At 46.1% G+C, this 26,112-nt stretch overlaps 1 protein-coding gene across 1 annotated transcript in view; it reads left to right on the top strand.

The window, feature by feature from the left end:
- LOC144682449 (relaxin receptor 1-like) overlaps positions 1 to 26,112 on the top strand; it is a 241,886-nt gene that overhangs the window by 206,160 nt on the left and 9,614 nt on the right. Inside the window, exon 17 of the mRNA XM_078544852.1 lies at positions 14,308 to 14,526. Within this exon, the coding sequence (XP_078400978.1) occupies positions 14,308 to 14,526 (219 nt within the window). The remainder of the gene's footprint in view (positions 1 to 14,307; positions 14,527 to 26,112) is intronic.

Here is a 26,112-nt window from a genome sequence, read left to right as displayed (position 1 = left end):
GAGATAGTTACTTGAGGCTACTACACAATAAAATGGGGATACAGGAACCCAATGGAAGCTGGGAGTAACAATGGACTGTTTGCTAAAAGGATTATAATTCCATGAAGATTGTGATGGGTCATGAGTATACAAGGGAAATGTCACTTTCTATATTTGAAGTATAAGTTGCCTACAAAAAGTAAACAGTGCTTAGTCAAGTGTTTATTTTAGTCATTTGTTACAGTAAAAGTTTTAAAATGTGAAATCTTGTCAGGTCATGCTTTCAGCTAATAACTGGAAGTTTGAATCGTGTTAGGAAATAAAGATAATTTAAGTATGTTGTATGTGTATTTGGGTGTGTTAGGAATAAGGTATAGCTTTGAATTAATACTCTTTTTCTATTTGTGGGAGAAAAGGTGAAACCTGAGATCTAGTCTCATTTTTGAGTGGAGACAGCAGGTCTAAAGCTCTGTTTGTATACCTGTATTTCTAATGAGATTTTCATGACTCTTGAAGGAAATCTAAAGAGTAGAAAAAACTGCGCTTTTGCCTAGCAACAAGGATCCAGAGAGGGAGGACCCAACACACACACACACACATGCACAGACAAATAAAAGCAGTTCGAGTTCAGTTGGAAACAGTTGACAGCAGAAGCATAGGGACAGATAGTGAGTCCCAAACTAAAGTTGAAGCCAGCTGCCAACAGAGGCTGGACAGGAGAGGAAACTGCAGAAGCAGGTTCTAGAAACTAAAGAAGAAAGTTCTCTAATCCAGGGGAGTAGACCAGAGAAGATCCAAGAGGACAATCTAGTCAAAGGACAAGAATAGAAATCTGAAAAAGATTCTGCTCTGTGGAAGTGAAAGTAAGGAGCAGAGAGGAAGGCTCTAAGCTTCAAGTTTAGAGAGAAGAAAAGCTACAGAAAGTAGATTTAAAGCAAAAATGGCTTGTGAGAAGTCAGGTGATCCAAAGCGACAGACCTTCTATAACTCTTTACTATGGGCGTGTGAAGCAGTGGTGTCCTGTTGGCACAGCGGGGCATTTGAGAGAAAGTGCATGGAAGGAAGTTTGAATGCACTTGGTGACCCAGGAGAGAGGAGCATCAGAAGGAGAGTTCGAAACCCTGGAAGTGGACCCTTGTGGAAGGCATCTAAGAGAAAGTGTTGTTTGGGAGAAGATTCCAGAGCGAGTTCTTCGAGAGTGGAGATTGGAAACCCTCGTGTGAAAGACAGAGTTCAGTGAAACCAGTTGACTCATGGTGCAAGGAGGAGAGATCCATAACATCTGGTTGAGGTGGCATCTGTCACTTGGTTTCAGAGTGTGGTGTGCCTGACCACAGGTCACCTATTGATTTGCATGGAGTATGTACTTAGGGTATAAGATAGCTTTTGTAACTTGTGTTATCCTTGTGATATAGTTGTGGGTGAAGGAGTATTGTAATATAGTTCATTGTTTCCTGTTTTATAAATGTTTTTTTTTTGTTAAAAGTTCATCAGCTGACCCCTGTGACTCTGTTCAGTAGCACTCTCCACATATCTAAACAAAAAAATAAAAGTTAGGATCTATCAAGCCGGGTTCCATCCTGGATTCAGGCTTATCCAGTAGTAACATCTGCTGGGATCATAACAATCTCTTTTTAACAGTTTTAAGAGTTATCAGTCTCTACAGCGATTGTAATAGAAAATCACCTCTCGTTCTTCTGAACTCCAATGAATATAGGCCCAACCTGCTCAACTTTTTCTCATAAGACAACCCCTTCATCCTAGGATCAGTCCAGTGAATCTTCTCTGAACAGCTTCCAATGCAAATATATTCTTCCTTAAGTAAGGAGATACAAAACTATACACAGTAAAACAATACTCCAGGTGCAATCTCACCAGTGCCCTGTACAGTTGTAGTGAGACTTCCCTACTTCCACACTGCATTTTCCTTGTAATGAAAGCACTCTGCTTTCCTAATTACTTGCTGTACCTGCAAGTCAACTTTTTGTAATTCACGCGCAAGGACACCTAGATCCCTCTACATTGCTGCATTCTGCAATCTCTCTCCATTTAAATAATATGCTGCTTTTCTGTTCTTCCCACCAAAGTGGACAATCACACATCTTCCCACATTATGCTCCATTGTCAAATTTTTGCCCATTCACTTAACCTATCCATATCCCTTTGCAAACTCTTTGAGTCCTTCTTATAACTTACTTTCCTGCCTAGCTCGCTCAACAAATTTGGCTACAATACACTCTGTCCCTACATCTAAGTCATTAATATAGTTCATAACCAGTTGAGGTCTCCCAGCACTGATCCCTGTGGCACTCCACTTGTTACAGTTTGCCAACCTAAAAATGACCCATTTATCTCAACTGCCCGTTTCTGGTTAGTTAGTTAGCTAGTCATCTATCCATGCTCATATATTAACTCCAACTCATGAGCCGTTAGCTGTGTCATAACCTTTGATGTGGCACTTTGTCAAATACCTTTTGGAAATCCAAATACACCACATCTACTGGATCCCCTTTATCCACCGTGTGTGTCACATTCTCAAAGAACTCTATTAAGTTTGTTCAAACATGATTTTGCTTTCACAAAGCCATGATGACTCTACCTGATTGTATTGTGATTTTCTAAATGTCCTGCTACTAATTCCTTCATAATAGATTCCAGCATTTTCCAATGACAGATGTTAGGTGAATTGGCCCTGCTTTTTATCTCCCTCCTTTCTTGAATCAATGTTATCTTTGCAGTTTTCCAATCCACTGGGTCCTATCCAGAATCTAGGGAATTTTGGAAGATTACAACCAATGCATCCATTATCTCTGCAGCCATTTCTTTTAGGATCATATGATGCAAGCTTTCAGGTGCAGGAGACTTGTCAGTCATTAGTCCCATTAGTTTTCCTGGTATTTTTTCTCTAGTGGTTGTGATTGTTTTCATTTCCTCACCCGCTTTTGCCCCTTGATTTTCTACTATTCTAGGGATTTTTTGTGAAGGTAGATACAAAATACTAGTTCAAAGCATTTCCTTGTTTCCTATTATTAATTCCTCAGTCTCATCTTCAAAAGGGACCAACGCTTAATTTACGCTTTTCTTTTTTACATACTTGTAGAATTTTTTGCTGTCTGCTTCTATATTTCTTGCTAGTTTTCTCTCCTGCTCCAATTTCTCCTTTTTTGATTTAAGTCATTCATCCTGGTTTCTAAAACTTTCCCGGTCTCCTGGGCTACGATTAATCTTCACAGCATTGTGCATCTTTTTTTAAAATTTGATACCATCCATAACTTTCTTAGCTAGCCATAGCGGATGCTGCATCCTTTTCATAGGGCGGAATCATCCCAGATTTGCACTAAGTGTGGTAGTGGGCGGGCAGATGGTGTTTTACCTCGCCAGCCACAATGGCGGCTTCTCACACCGTATTGCTCCAATCCCACCACATTAATTATGCATTCCCAGGAAACACGCCGTTTCAATGGCAGGCAGGCTCTCATTCGCCCGCCACGCCATCACCCTCACCACCTCATCACTCCAGGCGCCACATTTAAAGTGTAGCCACGCACACACCTCTCAGTTCAGCCAGAAAACATGACCCCGAGGCAAGAAGACTGCAGCACCCGCCTTCCCACCCAGTTCAATGAGATGTCCCTCGAGCACCTTTTGGACGCAGTGGAGGCTCGCCGTGTTGTCCTCTACCCCCACTTTGGCCGCAGGATGGGCAGCAGCATCACCAATTCAGCATGGGAGGCAGTGGCAGCAGTGGTTAGCACCAATGCCCTGCAAGAGACAGCCACCCAGTGCTGCAATAGGATGAGTGATCTCACCCGTTCCGCCAGGGTAAGTCACTCTTCTCATCACTCTCAACTCAAACGCTCACAAACCCATCTCACACCCTCAGGGATCTCACACCTCAAGAGACAACACCACTAACTCTCACACACACCCTCACATCTCCATCAGGCTCATATCCTCTGGAGCTTGCGTCCTCACCCCGTCCAAGTCTCCGCTCACCACACAAACTTTCCACATGGTGCCATGTGTCCTGCTCATCTGTTTTCATGCAGGAGAAGCCTGTTCACATCAGCAGGAGAGGTCCCAGACCTGGGGGGATGGGTGGGGGATGAGGGGGGCGGGGGTGGTGCAGTGCGCAGTGGGGTGGCCCACATTAGGCCCCTCACTTTGAGGAGTGTGCCACCACGCTGACTGGTGAGGTTGTGGACCTTGCCTGCGGTGATGGTGAGGTCGGCAGCGAACACCCTCATGAGGATCCTGCACCACATCATCCCTCTCTCAATGCAACTGTGTGTGCTCTCTCTCCTGCTTTTGACTGTGCTAACATGCACTAACTATCTCTACTTTGGTTCACAGGGAGCTGTGCCAAGCAAACAACACCCTCAGCCAGCCTATGCCTCAGCTTCATCCGCGTCCCCACCTCCAGCCAGAAGGACTCCTCCTCCAAAGAAGAGCTAGAAATAAGCAGACTGGAAGATCCATCACAGCGCTTACCCACACCTTCCACCAACACAGATACACACACCTCAGTGGGACCTAGATCTAGAGCAGGCTCGGGCTCACAATCTGGTGATCGCCACAGGGGCATGTGTCCACAGCAGGAGGAAGCAGGTTCAGCTGAACTCCCTTGCACTCGGTGGACTGCTGGGGAAGGGGCATCTGTGAGGTCCGAGTCAGATGACAAACCTCTGGATTTGGCCTTCCAACTCATCCTGGAGAGTCAGCAGAAGGCAGCAGAATATCATGCAGAGCTTTTAGAAGCCCTCAACAGAGTGGCTTGCAAATCGGAGGAGTGTGTCTGCCTGCTCTCTGATGAAGTGGTGCCCATATGTGCGTGTATGGAGGTCTTCTTGGGGAGGATGGCGGACACCATGGAGACCCTGATCCAGCAGAGCACAGAAATGTGTGCAGGCCTGCACTCCATCACAGTAGCCATGGGTGAGTTCCTGCATTGGCGGCGCAAGAGGGAAAAAGGGCACCTCAACATCCCCCTAGGGGCTCCTTCCCCTCAAGGAGTCAGGCTGGGGCCCTTGGCAATTGAAGGAAGGAGGAGCAGCAGCTGGACGCCCCTGGGTCATCCACTCAGGAATCTCAGAGGCTGTCCGCTCCCTCTGAACCCCCTCTGTCTGTGACCCCTACAACCTCGTCCTCTGTCACTGCAGAGGGAGCAGCTGGCCCACAGGAGGACATCAAAGTAAGCTGAGGCCCCCAAGGCCTCAGCTGGCCAGAGGACCTACGCCGAAGGCATCAGAGGCAAAAGGGCCAACCATTGCACAGGCTGTCTCCGCCCCTGCTGTGGATGTCAGGGCAGCACCTAGAAGTCTAAGGCATTCAAAAGTGAAGAAATCCTGATCACAGTTGGTTGCATAGGTAAACACCTTTTGTCACTTTACAATCTGGAAATATATTCACTTTCACTGAATAATGCTTAATGGTGTCTTTCAGCTTCATTGACAGGCTTTACGAGTTCTCCCACTGCATCCCTCCCCCACTAGCAGTTCAGCTGCATGCAGCCAGCCCACGAGTCATTCTGGAGGGAGAATTGTGTGTGTGGCAGGGCATTTCAGAGCCTTGCGCAAGCACTCTCCCACACATGCGGATCCTTCCTGTATCACACTCATCTCAACGTCCCAAGCATTTTCAATACTACCTGCTGCCGTTCAGTTTCAGTTGGCCAGCTGAGCTGACCTACATCTGCATCCACCCACTGATCACACTCCCATGCAGCGACTGATCTTGCCCACCATGACTCTCGTTTCACTTTCAATTTAGCCAGTATGGTGGTAATACAGTTTTTATTTCCCTCCTCCATCCTTTCCCCTCCCCCAGTCACCCATTCCCTTCCCCCCATCGCTGTTGACCTCCCAATATCACCTTCCACCTCCCCTCCATTACCTATCAGCCACAACATTTTTCTTTCGGGGATGTCCAGGTGAACGTGCCCATTCCATTCCTTCCCGAAAATCCCACCTCCATCCACATTAATGTCCCCGACCTGCTCTTTCCCACCCCAAGGGTCCGTGCCTGCCCCTGTGTCCCCACCAACCACCCTCACCATCCCTTCTACCAATACCGTTGAACACCCACCCTCCCACCCTACCGCCTTACTCTGCCCTCAGTCACTCTCACCATTCCCTCGCACCACGATCACCCTCAGTTCACTCCCCAGGAGGCAGTCATGGACTCATTAGAGCCCTCCCTTTCACATTCGCCTAGACATCTCTCCATCCAGACCCCTTCCCCCCTTGGAACCCCTTCCCCCCCCACCTGGAACTCCTTCCCCCCTGAACTCCTTTCCCCCCTGATTCTCCACACTTAGTCCTTCCCTTACCCCCCGGACTCTCCCAACCTTAGTCCTTCCCCCTTCCTGCACCCTTACTTCTTCCTCCCCAACCCCCCCAGACTCCTTCCCTTCTCTCCACTCCTTCCTCCACCTGGATTCCCTCCCCACTCTGCACTCCTTCCCCCCTCCGAACTCATTCCCTTACACCTTCCAAACCCCCTTACACCTACCTCCCCACTTGCTGTCTTCTCCCCTGTTACCCACTCCTCCCCCCATATTCCCTCCCCCTCCCAACCTCACCCGATTAGCTTCATTCCCCCCCAACCTCAACCCCCACGACAGCTTTGTTTCCCCCCCCCCAACCTCAGCTCCCCACCGACACCTTCGTTCCCCATCTCCCAACCTCAACCCCCCAACACCTCTTCCTCTCCCAGTCGATCCTAGACCATCCTCTCCCACCGCCCTGTACATCTTCCTCTCCCAAACACAGCTGGACCTTCCTCTTCACCCCCTCGAACATCATCCGTAATGAGGAGATACTCAGTGGTGACTTTCCACTTTCAGTGAGCTGCTTCGCGGCAGAGCCATGTCCATGAGAATCCACCCAGCATGCCATGGATGTTCCTCCAGGGTCCCATTGCTGTCGAGCTCCAGCATCTTCTGTTCCTCAGATGTCCACAATGTGGGCAAGGCCCAGGCGGTAAGTCCTGACTTCTGCATGTCACACTTGTCAAGACGAGTTCTGCACCAACATGTTTTCCCGCCGACGGAGGCAGATGATCCAGTGTGAGGGGATGATTCTGGTGGACTGGCCTTATAATGATTTGCAGATTTATTACAATGAGGTTCCCGACGTCCAATAGAGGGAAACATGGCATGATCGCAAAGTGGTTTCAGGAAGTCGTGAAACCGATTTTTGTTCTTCTCACTGTATTGTCCACTCACACCGCCGTGCATGCCCAACACTAGCAGGCATGGAAATTTATGCCCATAGAGTCTTTCTCAATGGAATATATCTTTGTTCAGTGTTATGAAATATCTCCTTAAATGTCTGCCACTGCTTCTCAACTGTTTTACCGTTTAATCTATTTTCCTAATCCACAGTAGTCAACTCTGGCTTCCATAACCTTGTAATTGCCTTTATTTATATTTAAGGCACTGGTTTCAGACACAGGTTTCTTACCCTCAAATTGAATGTGAAATTTCATAATATTACGATCATTTTTGCCTACAGGATTCTTATTGTGAGATGATTAATTAAACCTGCCTCAATACATATTACCAGGTCTAAAATAACCTGCTCCATGGTTGGTTCCAGAATGTATTGTTTTAAGAAACTAGGCCAAATGCACTTTATGAACCCATCCTCCAGGCTACCTTTGTCAATTTGATTCATCCAACCTATATGAAAATCACCCACAATCATTGTAGTACCTTTCTTACAAGCCTTCATTATTTTTTGATTTATACGCTGTCCTACAGTGTAGCTATTGCTAGGGAGCCCATAAACTACTCCTACCAGTGACTTATCTTTGCTATTTTTATCTCCACCCAAACTGATTCGACATCTTAACCTTCTGACTCAAGATCATTTATCACTACTGAATTGATCGCATCCTTTATTGACACAGTTACCCCATCTCCTTCTCCTGTCTTATGTCCTTCCAAAATATTAAAAACCCTTGAATATTCAATTCCCAACCTTGGTCACCTTCCAACTATGTTTTTGTAATGGCTATCGTACTCATTTATTTCAATTTGCATTATCAATTCATCCATCTTGTTATGAATGCTGCATGCATTCTGTCTTCTCTTTACATTTTCCCCTGGTCTGACTTCATTTTCTGGTGTACTCCTATGTTTGTATCCCTTGCCCCTTCCTGTCACATATGACTACAATACACTACTGCTTTGTCCTTTCTCTTTAACTTCCAAATCTCCTCTCATATGACCCTCCCCCCCACCCCCCCTCCCAATTTAATTTAAATCCCTCACCATTGCCCTAGTTACGCAATTCACGAGGACACTGGTCCCAATGGTACAGCTCCCTTTTTCTGCAGCACTGATGCCAATGCCCCATGAATTGAAATTTCTCCCACACCAATCTTTCAGCCATGCATTCAACTCTCTGATCTTATTTACTCTATGCCAATTTTATCATTTTCAGGTAGTTTTATGATCCCAGCTGATGTTAACACTGGACAAATCAGGTCCAAGGGTGAAACGTGGCTTGATAGATCCTAACCGTTTTTTGGAACTGTGGAGGAAAGTTACTGAACAAGGTCACAAGTGTCTACTGATTAACTTTAAATGCAAAGAATAAATATTTATTAAAACTAGATAATTGAACTATATTACACCAAACTAAAGTGTTGGAAAGATCTCCATACACACGAGAATTATTCAAACTCACATTATTCCTTTTATCACAGCAATATCTTTACATACACATACAAATTCATAAGGATAAACCAATTTACAATATCTATCTTATGCTCTAGTTCAGGGTAAGTATGAGGTACATGTGAGTTAACAGGCAAACTGTGGTCAGGCACAAACCACCAAAGTAAATGACAGTTGCGACCAAAGCAGATTCCATGGGTTTCTCAACAACCCACCCAGATGTTCGTTACATTGTGAGCCATCAGGCTCACTGAAACTTTGTCTTTCTCACGAGGATTTCCAATCTCCACATTTGAAGAACTCACCTTGGAATTCTCTCCGAACATTGTTCCCATTCGGATGGCTGCAACAATGGCCCACCCCGTAGGGTTTCAGCCTCAGCTGCCAAGATTCCTTTCCTCTTGATCTCCAAGTACACTCAGACTTCACCTTCCAAGATCTTTGACCATGCCAAGCAGATCATCACTGCCCCAAAAAGCTAGCAACAAGGAGTTATCAACTTATGGCTGCTTCCTCAGATCTTCAGGGCTTCCCTCACACCCGCTTTGCTTCAAGTCTGCTCCTTGCAGCTCTCCCTTTAACTTGGAGCCTATTGCTCTGCTCCTTTCATTCGATTTGACTTCTGGGACCTCTTTCTGATCCCTGTCTTTGTCCCTGCCTGGGACTTTCTCCTGAGACCTCTCTCTGTCCCCCTCCCCATGTCCTGCTCCATGGGGTACCTTCCTTGGTAATGGTGCTCCAGTTCAAGTCACCCGACCTTTTTGCACTGTTTCACTTCTTTGCTTCTGCACAGGTGTGCAAGGCAGGTTTCCGGCCTAACGACACTAAAAGACACCAGCTGTGCATGTACAACCACTTCCCAGCTGACGCATACACAGGACACCTGAGTTCCCAACCTCTGGCTGACGATTTAAAATTAAGGTATGCCTCTGAGTTTCTTAACAAATAGTAATCCAGAGGATTATTACCTTTGTGGTTCTGCTTTTTAATTTAGCCCCTTGATGCTCATACTCCCTCAGCAGAACCTCTTTCTTAATTCTACCTGTGTTGTTGGTACTCACTTAGAACATGACAACTGGATCTTTCCCCTCCCACTGAAAGTCCTTAACCTTGAAATTGGGCAGACAACACAGTCTTCAGGACTCATACTAGATCTCTGCAACCAAGGGCATATATAATCTGGTTTGGCTCCAGACAGAGTTATAGATCTTCCCTCCACTTGTTATATGTACGTGTACATGGAGTATGCTGAAGGGCGGAATTTAATTCATTATTTTTAATAATGCTACTCTAACAACAGTAGAGTGACCCTAAGCCATGTGAAGATGCTGCTCAGTAAAACCTGGCAGTTTCCTTGCTAGCTCATGGGGGAGGGAGCCCTCCTGATCAGGCACTGTGCAGTCCTCCTTGCCCTCAACCCCCGATGCCTGCATAACCTCCATTCCAGGGCCTCCTCCATTGTTGCTGCTCCTGCCAGCTGCAATACCACCAGTGACCACTGCTCCCAGTGGAGCTCCCAGAACCGAAGAGCTGCTGGCCCTCTGATTAGCTAGCAATTCCTGAAGGCCAGATCTCTGCCCTTGAAGGGATGGAAGCCTTGATGTCAAGTGCATAGAATTGGGTCAGGGCTTCCAAAATGACAGCAATGGGGTTGTCTCCTGGCTTTCCAGCCCACCACCAGTGTCACTGTCACTGAATTCAGCCTGCCATGAGGAATTTCCTGGAAGTTCCATCTGATTAGAGAAAAATAAGTTAGGGGGAGTTGATGGCATAGTGGTGTTGTAACTTGACTAGTAATCCAGAGATCCAGGGTAATGTTCTGGGGACCTGGGTTCAAATCCTGCCATGGCAGGTGATGGAATTTGAATTCAATAAAAATCTGGAATTAAAAGTCTAATGATGACCATGAAACAATTATTGATTGTTGTAAAAACCCATCTGGTTCACTAATGTCCTTTAGGGAAGGAAATCTGCTGGACTACATGTGACTCCAGGCCCACAGCAATGTTGTTGACTCTTAAATGCCCTCTGAACTAGGGATGGGCAATAAATGCTGGCCTGGTCAGTGACACCACATCCCACATCATGAACGAATTAAAAAAAGTTGCATTATGTGACACTGAACATTATGACCCATATGTTTTAGTCTTTGACGTTGAAAGTACATTTTCTTTAATGAGACTTTCCAATAGCTTTTCTTCAAATAATTTTGGAAATAAGTTAACTTAAAATAAAAAATAATTTTGGAAAGCTTAATTTATATTATTAAAAAGGGCTATGTATGTGTGAAAAACTGAGGGAAAAACAATTATACTAATTGCACACCTGTTAGATGGAGTTTAATTCCTCTGGTAATGGGCAATAAGGCAGGGGAAAGCTGCAGAATCAGGAGGAAAGGTGGGGGGCTGGGCTGTCCATCGCCTTCCTGACTTCCCTACCCCTGACTTAATCGGGAGGAAGGTCAATTAAGGCCTTCTCACCTGGAGACCAATTAAGGTTCATCCCGTCGCTACAGGGATGCTACCAGCAGGGGGGTGGACTATATGCCAGGTGGGCAGGCTGCCCAGTAAAAGCTGGTGGCCTCCCTGCTGCCTCAGAGCAAGGTCCCTTCTGATCGGGCACCCTGTGTACACTGAGGGCTCTCTTGGTGGCAAGAGCTACCCCTGCCCTCCATAATGACTCCCTGCCCCCCATAATGACTCTCTGCCCCTTGCTGAAGCCTGCCTGACAGGGCCTGGTAGGCTCAACCAACTTACCTGCACTCCAGGGCCTGCTCCATTAGCTTGCCTGATCAGGAAGGATCACCCGCCCTAGCCAGCAAGTAAGCCGTGAGCTTTTACTGGGCCTAATGCAGTACCAGTAGCGGCCACTGCTCATGGTGGTGCTACTGGGTCTGAAGAGCTGCCAACCTTCTGATTGGTTGGTAGCACTTGGAGGTGGGACCTTTCCACTTAAATGCATGGAAGCCCCGAAGGAATGTAGTAAACTGCCTGATTGACATTTAATCTCTTTGGTGCTTCTGAAAATATCTGTGGTGGGATTGGCCCCAGCTTTCTGACCATGGATAGGGTCATAAGACCATAAGACCATAAGACATAGGAGCAGAAATTAGGCCATTCAGCCCATCGAGTCTGCTCTGCCATTCAATCATGGCTGATAAGTTTCTCAACCCCATTCTCCCACCTTCTCCCCCTAACCTTTGATCCCCTTACTGCCATGGCCATTAAATTCAGCCCATTGGCATTTCCTGTTCTACAAACGTCAGAATATGTAATAAGCTGAGAAAGAAATACTACATTTATGTAGTGCCTTTCACAACCTTAGGATGTCCCAAAGTACTTAACAGCCAATGAAGTATTTTTGAAGTGTAACCACTGTTGTAATGTAGGAAAGAGCAAAGGAGGTGAGAGAGTGAGTGGGATCGAATCGTCGTTCAGGCTAATGTTTAATTTTTAAAAATTAGTTATATTTTGCAGCCAACTGATTGTCTCTAACTGTTTTGTTGGCTTTAGAAAAGGTTAATGCTAATACTTTACACCTATGGTACAGTGGTTCTCATTTCTAACAAACGTAAGACAGGGTTAGTGACAGACAGGTACGCATTGAGAGGAAGCTAGCAAACAGTTTATTTTCTCATTCTAATTTTTTTAAGGAAACATAGGAAGGTACGGTAAAAGGGGAAAGGAAGGAGTGAACATCGATGGAATGAGTGGATTGAGAGAAAGAAGGTTGCAGGAAAGAGGAAGTTGAGAGAGTAGAGGTTAAAATAGGGAGTGGGGTTTGAAACAGAGAAGGATATCTTAACCAATTGAATTTGAAAGCAAACAAAACAGCATCGGAAATCAGGGGAGGTGAGGAACATCTCCTATTTGTAGGAGCAAGTGGAATGGAGGGAGACTGAATGGCAAGTTAAAGCTGAGATGACTGGAGAGTGAAGAAAGCAAGATGGGTAATACAGGGTTGAGTGGGTAGCTGTTAAAAATAGGGGTAACATGAAGATCAAGCACGTGGACTGCACGTAAGTTCTAAAACAGGGATCCTTTATTCCACCAGCATCCAATCTTTATGTACATTCATGGAAAAGCTTAATTCATAGAAACAAACTATTTATGATGGACAACTGTAACCCAATGCTCCAAACACACCAGGAAAAACCGAGAGCTCAACTCCTGGTCTGTAATCAGCCAGGTAACAGAGTTCATTGTACAACAATGGAAACATAAGCATCCAGCAGAAGTGATGGTTAGTGGGAGATCTTAGTGCTATTCCCCCCCCAACTGCGTGAGCTGGATTATCTTGTGATCCAGATCATGAAGGCTATCTTCCACACCTCAGAGCTTCTCAGACTCAAAGGGTTCTGTGCTGCCCAAACAGTCCTTCTTGGTTTAGCAGCTGTATTCCTGCTCCAATTCCCCTCACTGGTTCTCCACACACTGAACAAGGCTTTGGAATGCTCTGCAACTCCTACCATGCTGCAGGTCACTATTCCAAGGCTCTTGCTTCTTCTTTAGCCTGCTACTCATGGCAGCTGGCTCTGTGCCCATTCCCCCACCATCAGCCCCCTCCCCAACAACTAGACTGCCATAGACACTGCTTCCTGCACGGAGAGGCTCACAGGAGCCAACCAGTTCCCCTGCCTGGCACTCGCCTCCACCATTGCCACCTGATGGCAGAGGTCCTGCTACCTAGACTTAATGATCAATGATTGGAAGTGAGAGGAAAGTAAGTAGGCGAAGGAATAGAGGATGTGATGAAGTGGAGGTTGAGGATGACAAGTATTTGGGTAAGGGGATAGGTAGTAATACAGTCTATGGGGACCATATTTTCCCTTCCACCATCACCCCAAATACAGCTTTCAGCCATTGGTGTCTTCTTTATCAATTTACCAGTTTTCATCTCTGACTTAGAAAGAAAAGAATAGAGAGAAGCAAAACAAGATTAAAAGAGAAAAGCATGAGAGAAAGAGACAGAGCAGAAGAGGTGATAGAAACAGCAACATAATGGCAGAAAGTGACAAATTTCCCTAATTTCCTCATTTTCCATTCGCAATGAGAGATCAATTAATATTTTATATAAAAAAAGTCTTCACATACTTTTTTGAAAACATTTCTATTATAAATCTCTCTGTCCTTGTAATCGAAATTGCCCATGTAGTTTCATGCCGTTGTCATACCTTCCTGCAGTACCCCTGTTGGCAGGAGAGTACATTTACTGTGCAACAGGTTTACATAAACAGTTTCCATTGTAAATGTGGAGATTAGCATTTACAGTGAAAATAAAAGTAAAAACAGAATATACAACTTTAAAATGGGGACTAGGTTACACCTGTGTATCCTGGTCCAATTATCCCTAGGCTTCAACACTTTTTCACCCAAAAGCTACATTTGGTTTTGATTCCTCATGTGTAAAACCACAGGTGATCAACTAGTAGACAAATAAACTTACTGTCTCTGTGATCCTGTCTTGCTGCTAGAGTTATCATATAGCGGCAGCTTTAACAGCAACATGAGAAAGGCGCTGGGTATAGATCACCTGCTTATGTCTTGAATGCATAGGGAAAAATATGGGAAAAAATGAATAGATATAATAATTAATATTTCCTTAGATACCAACTTATGCAACATTTCCTTTTTCTTTTCTGATAGGTTTGAACCTGATTGCCTTCATCATAATTGTCTTCTCTTACTCAAGTATGTTTTATTCTATGCACAAAACTGGAATCCAGACACCAGAAATGAAAAGGCACATTCGAAGTGAAGTTGCAGTGGCTTACAGATTTTTCTTCATAGTGCTTTCTGATGCCCTTTGTTGGATTCCAATTTTTCTCTTAAAAGTCCTTTCATTGATTCAGGTGGAGATTCCAGGTATCTCTTACTGCTGTTGATGCTTCTTTCCCTTAAAGAAAGCTCAATATTTTGTTACAAAATATAGGTTCAATGTTTTCTTGATGATGTAATTTGCTGCATTTGTCTACTGTTGTTTCTGGTTAGCGGTTAGTTTTTTTCTGTTAAGTTGACATATACATGTAGAATTCTAGCTGCACAATGAAATTGTATCAACTTTCAGTGTTTCAGGTTTTCAAAATTGAAGAAGAAACAATATATTATGTTTCAATGAGAGTTTAAATGGAAAAGAATGAATGAGGTTAGATTAGGTAGAAACAAAGTTAAAATAAAAAGACAAACAATAGAGAAGAAGGGATTAAGGACAAGCAGTATTAGAGCATATCTTTAAACTTAAAATGTTTAGAAATATTTATTTCAGGTGTATGTGATTAATAAATAGCAATAATACCGGTCCTAATATTTCATTAATTTTATTACAATGACATTGTTCATTTCAGATCAACATGCATCGGATGAAAATTTATAGAACAGGATTTTTGGGCCGTCGGACAGGGAAGTGCCCGGTCCGACGGCCGAAGTGTCCGCTGCCCGCGATCGGTCCCTGGCCGTGATTTCATGCTGGCTGGCCAATTAACGCCCAGCCAGTGTGAAACATGGGCTGAGAAGCTTAGCGCTGCTGAGGAGCGCAAGCATATAGTCTGCTCATGCGCAGGAGAGCGTGATTTGAAAGTTCCCTGAAGGCAAGGAGCTGCTTCAGGGAGCTAAAGAATTTTAAAATCAAGATTAAAGATTTAGAAAAGGTGAAAAACATGTCCCCACACAGGACTCCCTCACGTGAACAAATACATAGTAAAAATTCTGTCAAAACATTTTTTTTTATGATTAATGTTGGAAACCTCATCCTACTCATGGATGAGGTTTCCTAAAAAATCCAAAGATCCCCTGGCCGATTCTCCCACCCACCAACCATAAGGTTGGACGGGCTGCGGAAAATTGCTTTCAATTAGTTGATTAATGGCCTTAATAGCACGTGCCTGCCGATCAAAATATCGCGCGAGTGCGTGATGACATCGGGCAAGTCTCAACATCATTGCGCGCTATTTTACACCCAATTGGGTCAGGCACACCCCTGCCTGCAGGATGTAAAATCCTGCCCATAAAATCAGCTGGGCCTGAAACTTTGGCTCGGTGAGCAGGGGCGGGGGCGGGTCCCGCTCACCGAGGCGTAAAATGACGCACAGTGACGTCGGGCGGGTGTCCCGACGTCACCGTGCGTCATTTAGATTTTCAGTTCAGCGAGTGCGCAGCCAAGTCAGCTGCGCGCATGTCAAACTGTCAAAGGCCTATTAAGGCCATTTAAATATCAATTAAACTAATAAACTGAGCTGACCGTCCAACCTTAAGGGCAGGCGAAGAGCCCAGGCGGTCTTCACATTTTTCATGGAACCTCATCCATGGGTGGGATGAGATTTCATGAAGTGTTTATAAATTGAATAAAATTTTTAATAAAAATTCATTGACATGTCCCAGCTCATGTGACACTGTCGATTGAGGGGACGTGTCTTAAAATTTTTTCTGTTCTTTATTAAAATTTTGGGAACTTAAACTAATCTCCCTGAGGCAGCTCTGTTTTATACGAGCTGAGCTGTCACATTTAGAACATGGTTTAATACCACTTACTGTTTTAGGACAATAAAATTTATCTCATAATTTATGCATAGCAGGAATAGCACAATGAAAATTTAGATCACACTGTTGCTGCAAATAGATCAAAGAAACTCTGTAGTCTTGCCATCTATTCCATTCCCCTCCCCCAATTGTACTGGTGTGCAACTTTGTATTCTGTTCGATCTTGAGCTGAGTTTGTAACCTAAACCCTCTCAATCACAAAGACTACCATACTTCTACCTGCATAATATTCCCCACTTCTGCCGTTGCTTCACCTCATCTGCTGCCGAAAGTCTCAACCATGCCTTCATCGCCTCCTGGTTTGAGATGAGTAAACCAGCTCATCTCAAACTCTTCTATCCTGTGCCAGAACCCATTATTCTATTATTATTAATGGGGAGACAGTGGCCTAGTGGAAATGTCCCTGGACTAGTAATTTAAAGGCCCAGTCTAGTACTCTGGGGGCATGGGGTCAAATCCCACCATGACAGCTGGGTTAGTTTCATTAATTGTGACCATGAAGCTATGGCTGATTGTTGCAAAAGCCCATCTGGTTCACTAATGACCTTTGGGGAAGGAAACTACCATCCTTAACCAGTTTGTGACTCTAGATCCACAGTAATATGGTTGACCCTTAACTGCCCTCTGAAATGACCTACCAAAGGCAATTAGGGATTAGCAACAGATGCTTTCTTTGCCAGCAAAAGCCACATTCCATGAAAGCTTAAATGAAGAAAAATCCAGAAAGCCAATTGCTGAAGGATAGAACTGGAGCCAATCTTTACATACATATTTAGTTAGAGTAACACATTACAAAATACACTTCTGTGTAGGAAGCAGCCAAGAATGTGTTGGTGGCTCCCTGCTATCTTGTCGCACCCACAGACCTCCACCCCCGCCATTCCCACCACCCTGCCTCAATCCCCGGCATCCAAGACCGCCACCACAGCGACAGGAAAATTCAACTCTCAGCCTTTTATACCAGTTGAGCTTATTGACATATTTAAATACAATTCCATGCTTATCTAGCTAATTTCAGCCAAGGGTATCTCCTGCAATGGCCTCTCTTCCAGCTCTCCACCATTACCTTTGGTGTTCCCCAACAATCTATCCTTAGGCCCTCATATTTCACATCTACATTCTTCCCCTCAATGACATAATTCGAAAATGCAGCATTAGTTTTCACATGTACATTGACAACATCTTGCTATACCCCACCTCCATTTCTCACAACTCCTCCACTATCACAAATTTATCAGACTACTTTTCTGACACTCTATACTAGATAAGCAGAACTTTCTTCCAATTAAATACCGGAAAAAAATGAAGCTATTGTCTTTGGTCTCTGCTATAAATAGCTTACCCAACTACTGACTCCATCCCTCTCCATAGCAAATATCTGAGGCTGAACCAGACTGTTCATAACCTTGGTGTCACATTTGACACCAAAGTGAGCTTCTGGCCACATAGCTGTGCAATCACCAAGACCGCCTTTGCTGCCACCTTAACACCACCCAACTCAGTCCCTGCTTCAACTCATCTGCTGATGAAACCCTCAGCTATGCCTTCATTACCTCTGGTCTTAACTGTTTTAACCCTCCCCTGACTGGCCTCCCACTTTCTACCTCCATAAACCTGAGGTTATTCAAAACTTTGATGGCCATATCCTTACTCGCACCAAGTCCTGGAACACCACACTCCAGTGCTCGTTAACTTACATTGACTCCTATTTAAGCAATGCCTCAATTTTAAAACTCTCCTTGTTTTCAAACCCTTTCATTGTCTCATCCCTCCTTCTCTCAGTAATCTCCTCCAACCCCAAAAGCTTCCAAAATATCTGTGCTCAACTAATTCTAGGCTCTTGAGCATACCTGATTTTAATTATACCACCACTGCTGGCCATGCCTTCAGCTGCCTAGGTCCTAAGCTCTGGAATTTCTTCCCTAACTCTCTATCTGCGTTTCCTTCTTTAAGACACTCTTTAAAACCTATCTCTTTTGGCCATCTGCCCAGCCAAATCAAGTGATGGGGGCGGGAAGGAAGGCGGAAATCCTGACGTCAGCAGATGGCAGCACAACAGCATCCTGCATCTATAGCCTTCAGTGAAGAAAGCGAGGCAAGAGGCTGATAGGAGGGAAATGGCCCAGGCCAGACACAGGATGCCTCCCTGCAGGTTCTCCTCCAGGTGGCCCAGGAACGGCAGGGGGCCTTGTTCCCAACCAAAAGAAAGAAGAGGTCCTTCTGCCTGATCAAGGAAGACTGAACAGAGGTAGCAGGGGAGGTTAGCCATCATGGGGCCCTGCAGCGCAACCAGTTCCAATGCTGGAAGCGGGTCAACTCCCTCCTTCATACCACCAGGGTGAGTCTGAGTGCATAATGTGCCTGCTGTAGCTGCCAGGCGGGCAACACATGATGGGTCTCATGGTGGGAAGGGATCAGGCAAGGGAGCAAAAGAATAGTATGCTCCAGCAGCAACTGGCTCAGGAGCTTCAGAGGAATGGCTGCAACTGCCTCTTGGTGCCAGGGTTCTCCCAAGTCTGATGAGAGTGGATATGTGAGAGGAACATCCAGGAGGACACCACGGCAAGGAGGGGGCCAGATGATCATTGTCTGGAGACATACTTTCCCCTTCTGACTCCAGGATAAAAGGGCCACAACACAAGAGAAAGAGTGAAGATGGGCGGAGGTGTGCCAGGTCTGAGGACCCTGACTGCCACTGAGGGAGAGGCTCTCGACGTTGACGAAGAGCAAGGCAGCCAGGCAATTGCTGATAGAGAGATTGAAGTGATGGGTAATGGGAATGAGAGACCTAGAATGTGGTGAATACCTCTAGGCAGAAAGGAAGCACGTGGTAGGCATTGATGGGAAGAATGAATGGGAAGACCTAAGACCTAATTGTTTGTGTTCTCCCATACAGGTATCCACACTCCGGAGTGACAGGTTGCTGCTTCAGCAGAGATCCTGCAGTCCATTTGAGGAGGAGGGTGTCCAAGCTTCAGAGGATGCAGTGACACATCTTTCCCTTCACCAGAACAGATACTTTCACCTTGGTGGATATGTGATCACAAATCGATTTGGGGGCATAAGCTAGTAAGCACCTCACAAACACATAGGAGCAGCTGATGGAGGCTGTGACAGCTCAAGACCCTGACAATCAGAGGACTGTTCGAAGCCAGACCCATGCTGAGCCCTGGACTAATCACAGAACCTGCTGGAGTTACAGCACAGATTAGGGGAACCATGTGTGGATGATGGAGGAGCCAATGTTCTGCCAAATCTCAAGTATGAGCACATGGCTTCCTTCACGAAGAGGTTGCCATTGGAGAGCCAGATCCAGCAGACACCTCAGTGGCTGCCAGGTGTGCAAGCAGACATACATACCATCAATTTGGCCATGGGTTCTAGGCCTCAATGGCCAGAAGAGAGGAGTCCCCACCAGATGCCCCTCCATCTCCAGTAGACAGGGAGGTGACATTGTGCGTCAAGAGGGAGAAGGCACCCTGCCAAATCTGGGGGCACCTCTCATGGTGCCCTAAGGAGGACATATGCTTCTCAGCCTCTCTGACAGTGACCCAACTGCCTCCAGGAGGAGCAGCCACAGAGGAGGCTTCTGCACTGATGCAAGAGCACCTCTACATGCCAGGTCTTTCAGGACAGCTGCCAAGGTCATTTCAGGCATGGGGAATTGTGTCCAGCAGCCTGCTTCCACCTCAGCTGCAGATACTGGGGCCACACCTTGTCAGAACAATTGCTCATTAGGAAGAGAACTTTGACCACCAAGGTGGCATGGATGTTTATACATTTGATGTTAGTTAATGGTTGCTGTGTCTGTACATATATTCCTGCATCCTTTATCTACTGTCTTATGGCTTCTGATTGGCTCTGACAGCCCTTGGGCCCTTATCTATCTGTTTGTAGGGGTGAAGGTGAAGTGTGGCCATGCTCATGTATGGGGCGCTGGACTGCAGAGGCTGATCAATGGATGGTGGTAAGTAATATGTCTGATGAGATGTGGGGGGGAGACATGGTGGTGGTGGTGTGTGTCATGCAATTCAGGAACCTGATGCCTGCTGGAAGCAGCTGTGAATAATATTGTCATGAGCGTTCCTAGCATGTATCTCCAAGGTTCTGGTTTCTGGTACAAATGGCTTATGTTGCAGTCCTGCCTCCTCTGCCTCCTCCTCCACATCCACCCATCAGAAGTTTCCTCCATTTGTCTGCATGCAAAGCCTCACCACTCTGCTGCACCATGTTGTGAAGAGTGCAGCAAATGACAATGATTCTGGAAACCCTTACTGGGTTACATTGCAGAGCTCCTCCAGAATGGTCCAGGCAACAGAATTGCATCTTGAGCAGGCTTATTGTCTATTCAACTGTGGCCCGGGTCTGCCCTTAGCAGGCATTGTACCTTTCTTCAGCTTCAGTGCAAAGGATTCCTCACGGTGTCGGTAACCACGTCTGGAGAGGGTATCCCCTGTCACTGAGAAGCCATCCATGGAGCCATGCAAGGGTCTTGAGTAACCGTGGTGGGCTGGAGTGCCAGAGCACATATGCATCATGACTGCTCCCTGGAAAACAGGCATACACCTGTATGTAGTCACATGCCAGCCGAATGTTTATGAAGTAGAAACTCTTCCTATTGATGAAGGCTGTAGGCTGGTCTGATCGATCTTTGATGGCCACATTTGTACAGTCAAGTGAGAAGCCTGCAATGGCCCCAAAGCTGGACCTCTCAGACCTCCCAGCCTAGCTATTGGGGTCAGCTTGGAATCACACAAAATCTCCAGCCCTTTTAAACAGTGCATTGATCACTCCCCTAATGAGGTGGTGCGTGGCTGCCTGGGATATCCAGCACATGTCCCCGCTTGATCTTTGGAGCATTGAAATTCAAAGCTGTGGTGATTTTCAGCAACATTGGCATCGAGTGTTAATTCATTCTGAAGCCAGTTGGTGAAACAGGAAACCAGATGCCAATATTTTACTTAATACTAGATTTATTTACAAAATATAACATTATAAATATCTGCCTCACCCTAACCAACACCCAGTGTCCCAGAGGTCTCTCTTTATTATGACAAATTGCTCAAATTCCACAGAACCTCTCCATAGAAAATCATCTACATGCATCATAAAGATACCTGAGAGTTTCCCTTTGTGGTGTCAGTAGAACATTGTTGGATCTGCCTCCAATTGAGTACAGCCTGGGAGTTACCATTGACCAGAAACTGGATCATGCATATATATACTGTGGCTACAAGAGCAGGCCAGAGACTGGGAATTCTGCAGAGAGTAACTCACCTCCTGACTCCCCAAAGCCCGTCCACCATCTACAAGGCGCAAGTCAGGAGTGTGATGGAATACTCTCCACTTGCCTGGAAGAGTGCAGTTCCAACGACACTCAAGAAGCTTGACACCATCCAGGACAAAGCAGCCCACTTGATTGGCACTCCATTCACCAACTTAAACATTTACACCTTCCACCCCCAACATACAGTGGCAACAGTATGCACCATCTACAAGTTGCACTGCAGGAACTGACCAAGGCTCCTTCTACAGCACCTTCCAAAACCATGACCTCTACCACCTAGAATGACAGGAGAAGCAAATGCATGGGAACACCACCGTTGACAAGTTCTCCTCCAAGCTGCTCATTAGGCTGGTAGAAGAAAAGATGATCAATAATTTCAAAAGAAAATTAGATAGCACTTGAAGGAAATAAACTTGTAGGACTACAGGGATAGAATGGGGTTATGGGACGGACTGGTTTGCCCTACAAAGAGCCAGCATTGATGGGCGAAATAGCTTCCTTCTGCGCTGTAAATTACTCTATGGGTGGAATTTTCCATGCCCGCTGGCATCGGGCATATCCGACGGCGTGAGAGGACAATATAGCGAGAAGGTCAAAAATCGGTTTCACGACGTTGTGAAACCAGTTTGCAAACGTCCACCCTGCTCGTCAATGGTGGGCCACATTTCCCGCCATCAGACATCAGGATCTGCATATCATTGTAAGCCCAGCCCACCAGAATCATCCCCACACACTGGATCGTCCGAGCACATTGGCGTGTTTTTCCACCGACGTATTTCACAACAGCATATATAAGGCGTGCACTTGGCGAGCTGCACTTTGCTTGGGACTTCGAGGTTTGTTTATCTACCTTGCTTCAGGCAGAACTGCAGTCATCAGCACCAAGCTTCACAGACAGCATCACATCACTTTTAGGTGGGGCTCATGGGCAGGTCTCTACCTACCAGATCAATCATAAAGCGTGGGTGGCTTTTCAACAGCTGCAGGGCTAGAGCTTGCTTGGGGAAGGGGGAGAAGTGGCCTCAGGCAAGGGAAGAGGCTGCATGGTGAGGGCTGTAATGAGGAAGGAGGGCGTCCCAGGGTGTGTGTGGGAACACATGTTGATCTGTGCAAGTGGCCTCAAGATGGTGAGGCCTGAGGAGGCAGTCTCCAGAGGAGATGAGGCCAGATGGACATGTGAGGATATGTGTGAGAGAATGGGTAGTGATGTCCCTTGAGCTGGCAGTGAGTGAAATGCCAGTGAAAGTGTGATGGGCTTGAGTGTGTGAGTTTAGAGTGATGAGATGGTTGCCTTAAGCTGGATGAGATCATTCAGACTCTATCTGCATTGGATGGCCAACCTCTTCTGTGGAGCATTAGCACTGATCCCCATTGCCATTGCTTACCAAGCCAGAGTGGTAATGTTGCTGCCCCTCCTGTGGCCAGAGTGGAGGTAGGGGACATCACCCCGAGCTTCCATGGTGTCCAAAAGGCGCTTGAGGGATGTGTGACTAAACCTGGGACCTGCTGTCTTCTTGCCTTTCGGGGCCAAGTCTTCTTTGCAGCAGTCCTGGGCTAAAAACACTGAGAGGTGTGTGGGTGGCTATGCTTTAAATATGGTGCCCTGTGTGATGAAGCAGTGAGGTGACAAATTGGAGCCTGCCTGCCATCGAAATGGTGTGTTTCCCTAGAACGTATAATTAATGCGGCGGTTGGGATGATACAGCGTGAGAAGCTGCCATTGCAGCCGGTGGGTAAAACGTCGTTTTTCCCACCCGTTACCACACTTAGAGCAAATCTAGAATGATTCCACACTATGACTCTAGGTAAAGGGAGTCATAGTCTGCACACATGTGTCAATCAAAGCATCGTCAATTGATCTGAGGATCTTCGTCAGTTGGAAGGGATTCCATCAATGTTTAGCTAACATTTGACCACTGGAAGGTTTCCATGCATGCCTGTGCAAAATATTTTGGACGCTGTCATGTTTCCTTCATTCTTTGTCAGTCACATCTCCCACAGGTCTTCACACCTCCAAATAGAGTGAGCAGGTGGCTCCTTGGAGCCAAGAGCTCCCTAAGGATGTGGCTGATGCCCCCTAGGGCTGCCAGTTCTTCCAGAACGGCCACAGTCTACCAGATTCACACTGCGGCTATTAAAAGCAGTCCAGGGGATTTTAAAACGATGTTTGAAACAAATAATCCTCATAATTCGTACAGAAGCTCTGGCCAGTCATCATTCATTGAAAACAGTGATCTGATTGTGTTCGCAGCATGATGCCAAAAAACATAAACTGACGCGCATCCGTACTGCGTTCACGAATTTCACTACACTGTCTGTTTTCCTGCTGGCACTGAGTCTCGATTTCAAGGAGAGAAGGGAGTAAAACTAGGAGCTAGCGTGCTGCAAGAGCAACTGAGCTTTCAAGTGCCTAGAAAATTCATACCATATCACATAAGCCAGCTAAAAAGCTTTTCACATGCTGCGAGTCCCAAGGCTTGAGTCTGCTGCCTGCTGCTGGGATAGAAAAATTGCATTACAGGCCTTTCCCAATAGTGTGTGGATCCACTATACAAATTGCCATAATCAGCACAACTAAACTCAATTGCCTGAGATTCAACATAAATTGACACTAAAATTAGCAATTGCACTCCAAGAGTCTAGAAGTATGGCTGATGTCGTGCCATAGTAAGTGGATTTACATGGAGTTTAGCCGAGATTATGGGCAGAATTTTCTGTGTCTGCTGGCAGTGGGCGTCAGTAGTGGGTATGAGTGGACAATATGGCAGGAAGGCCAAAAATCAGTTTCGCTTCGCCATGAAACCAGTTTGTAATCGTCCACTCCGCCCGTCAATGGCCGGCTGCATTTCCCACCGCATCACGTCAGGAACTTAATTGTAATATATCTGCATACCATTATAAGCCCAGCTCACCAGAGTCATCCCCCAACGCTGGATTATCCGAGCATGTTGGCATGTGTTTCACAACTGTACATAAGCGACATGCACGTGGTGAGCTGCACTTGGCTCAGAACTTTGAGGTTTGTTTGCCTACTTGGCTTCGGGCAGCACTCATGGTCATCAGTGCCAGGCTTCGCAGGCAGCACCACATGTCTTTTAGGGGGGCTCACGGGCAGGTCTTGGAGTAAGGCGAGGGTGGCTTTTCAACAGCTGCAGGGTTAGGGCTTGCTTAGGGAAGGGGGGAAGAAGTGGCCTCAGGAAAGAAAAAGGCTGCAGGGCGAGCGCTATACTGGGAAAGGTGGGCATCCCTATGCGATGGCATAGTGGTATTGTTACTGGACTAGCATTCCAGAGACCCAGGGTTATGCTCTGGGCTCCCGGGTTTCAATCCCACCACGGCCGATGATGAAATTTGAATTCAATAAAAATCTGGAATTAAAAGCCTAATGATAACCATGCATTGCCAATTGTTGTAAAAACCCATCTGGTTCACTAATGCCCTTTTGGGAAGGAAATCTATCGTACCTGGTCTAGCCTACATGTGACTCCAGACCCACAGCAATGTGGTTGACTCTTAAAAATGCCCTCTGAATGAGGGCAATTAGAGATGGGCAATAAATGCTGGCCTAGCAAGCAATGCCACATCCCATGAACGAATAACAAAAAAATCTCAGGGTGTGTGTGGGGGCACATGTTGATCTGTGCAAGTGACCTCAAGATGGTGAGGCCTGAGGAGACAGTCTCCAGAGGAGATGAGGCCAGGTGGAGATGTGAGGATGGGTGTGAGAAAATGAGTGGTGATGTTCCTTGAGATGAATGTGTGATGGGCTTGTGCGTGTGTGAGTTTAGGGTGATGAGATGGCTGCCTTACCCTGGCACCACAGTAAAGATTATTCATCCTCTTTCTGCACTGGATAGTCAACCTCTTCAATGCACTGTTGGCACTGACCACCACTGCCACCGCCTCCCAAGCTGGAGTGGTAAGATTCCTGGACCTCCTTTGGCCAGACAGCAGTGGAGGGTGGAGGACATCACGGCGGCCCTCCGAAAGGCATTCCATTGATGGGTCACTGAACTCTTCTTGGCTTTCACGGCGATGTCTTCACTGGAGTAGTCCTGGGCTGCAAGCGTTGGGAACTGTGTGGGCAGCTGCAGTTTAGATGTGGCACCCGGAGTGAGGAAACGTTGAGGTAATGGCATGGTGGGCAACTCAGAGGCCGCCTGCCAGTGAGATGGCATGCTTCCTGTGGCTGCATAATTAATGAGGCAGGATTGGGATGATACAGTGTGAAAAACCACCATTGCGGCCGGCGGGTCCTTTTTGCCTCCTGCTACCGCACTTAGTGCAAATCTAGGATAATTTCGCTCTATATTTAACCCGCTGTTCTCTGCACTGCCTCCAGTGCTTGCATGTCTCTTCTTTATTCGCAATTAAAACTGAACATGGTATTTAAGATGTGGTGTGGTCTGGCCACTATACAGGTTGGTCATGCCTCTGACTTACATTCTCCTGTTATTGGCCACGTAAGTCAATACCTATTGACTTTATCGATTGCTGTTCTGCATTCATTAGACCTGTTTAGCATTGAGCCCAGTAAGACTTATAAATCTCTTTCAGCTTCATCTCTAGCTTTTTCAACATAACTGATGGGGTATTGTTCTCCTTCATGTAGCACTGCACACTTGTCT

The sequence above is a fragment of the Cetorhinus maximus genome, chromosome 7, assembly GCF_964194155.1.
Source record: "Cetorhinus maximus chromosome 7, sCetMax3.hap1.1, whole genome shotgun sequence".
NCBI classification, from domain to species: Eukaryota; Metazoa; Chordata; class Chondrichthyes; order Lamniformes; family Cetorhinidae; genus Cetorhinus; species Cetorhinus maximus.
This window is presented reverse-complemented; position numbering and strand designations above follow the sequence as displayed.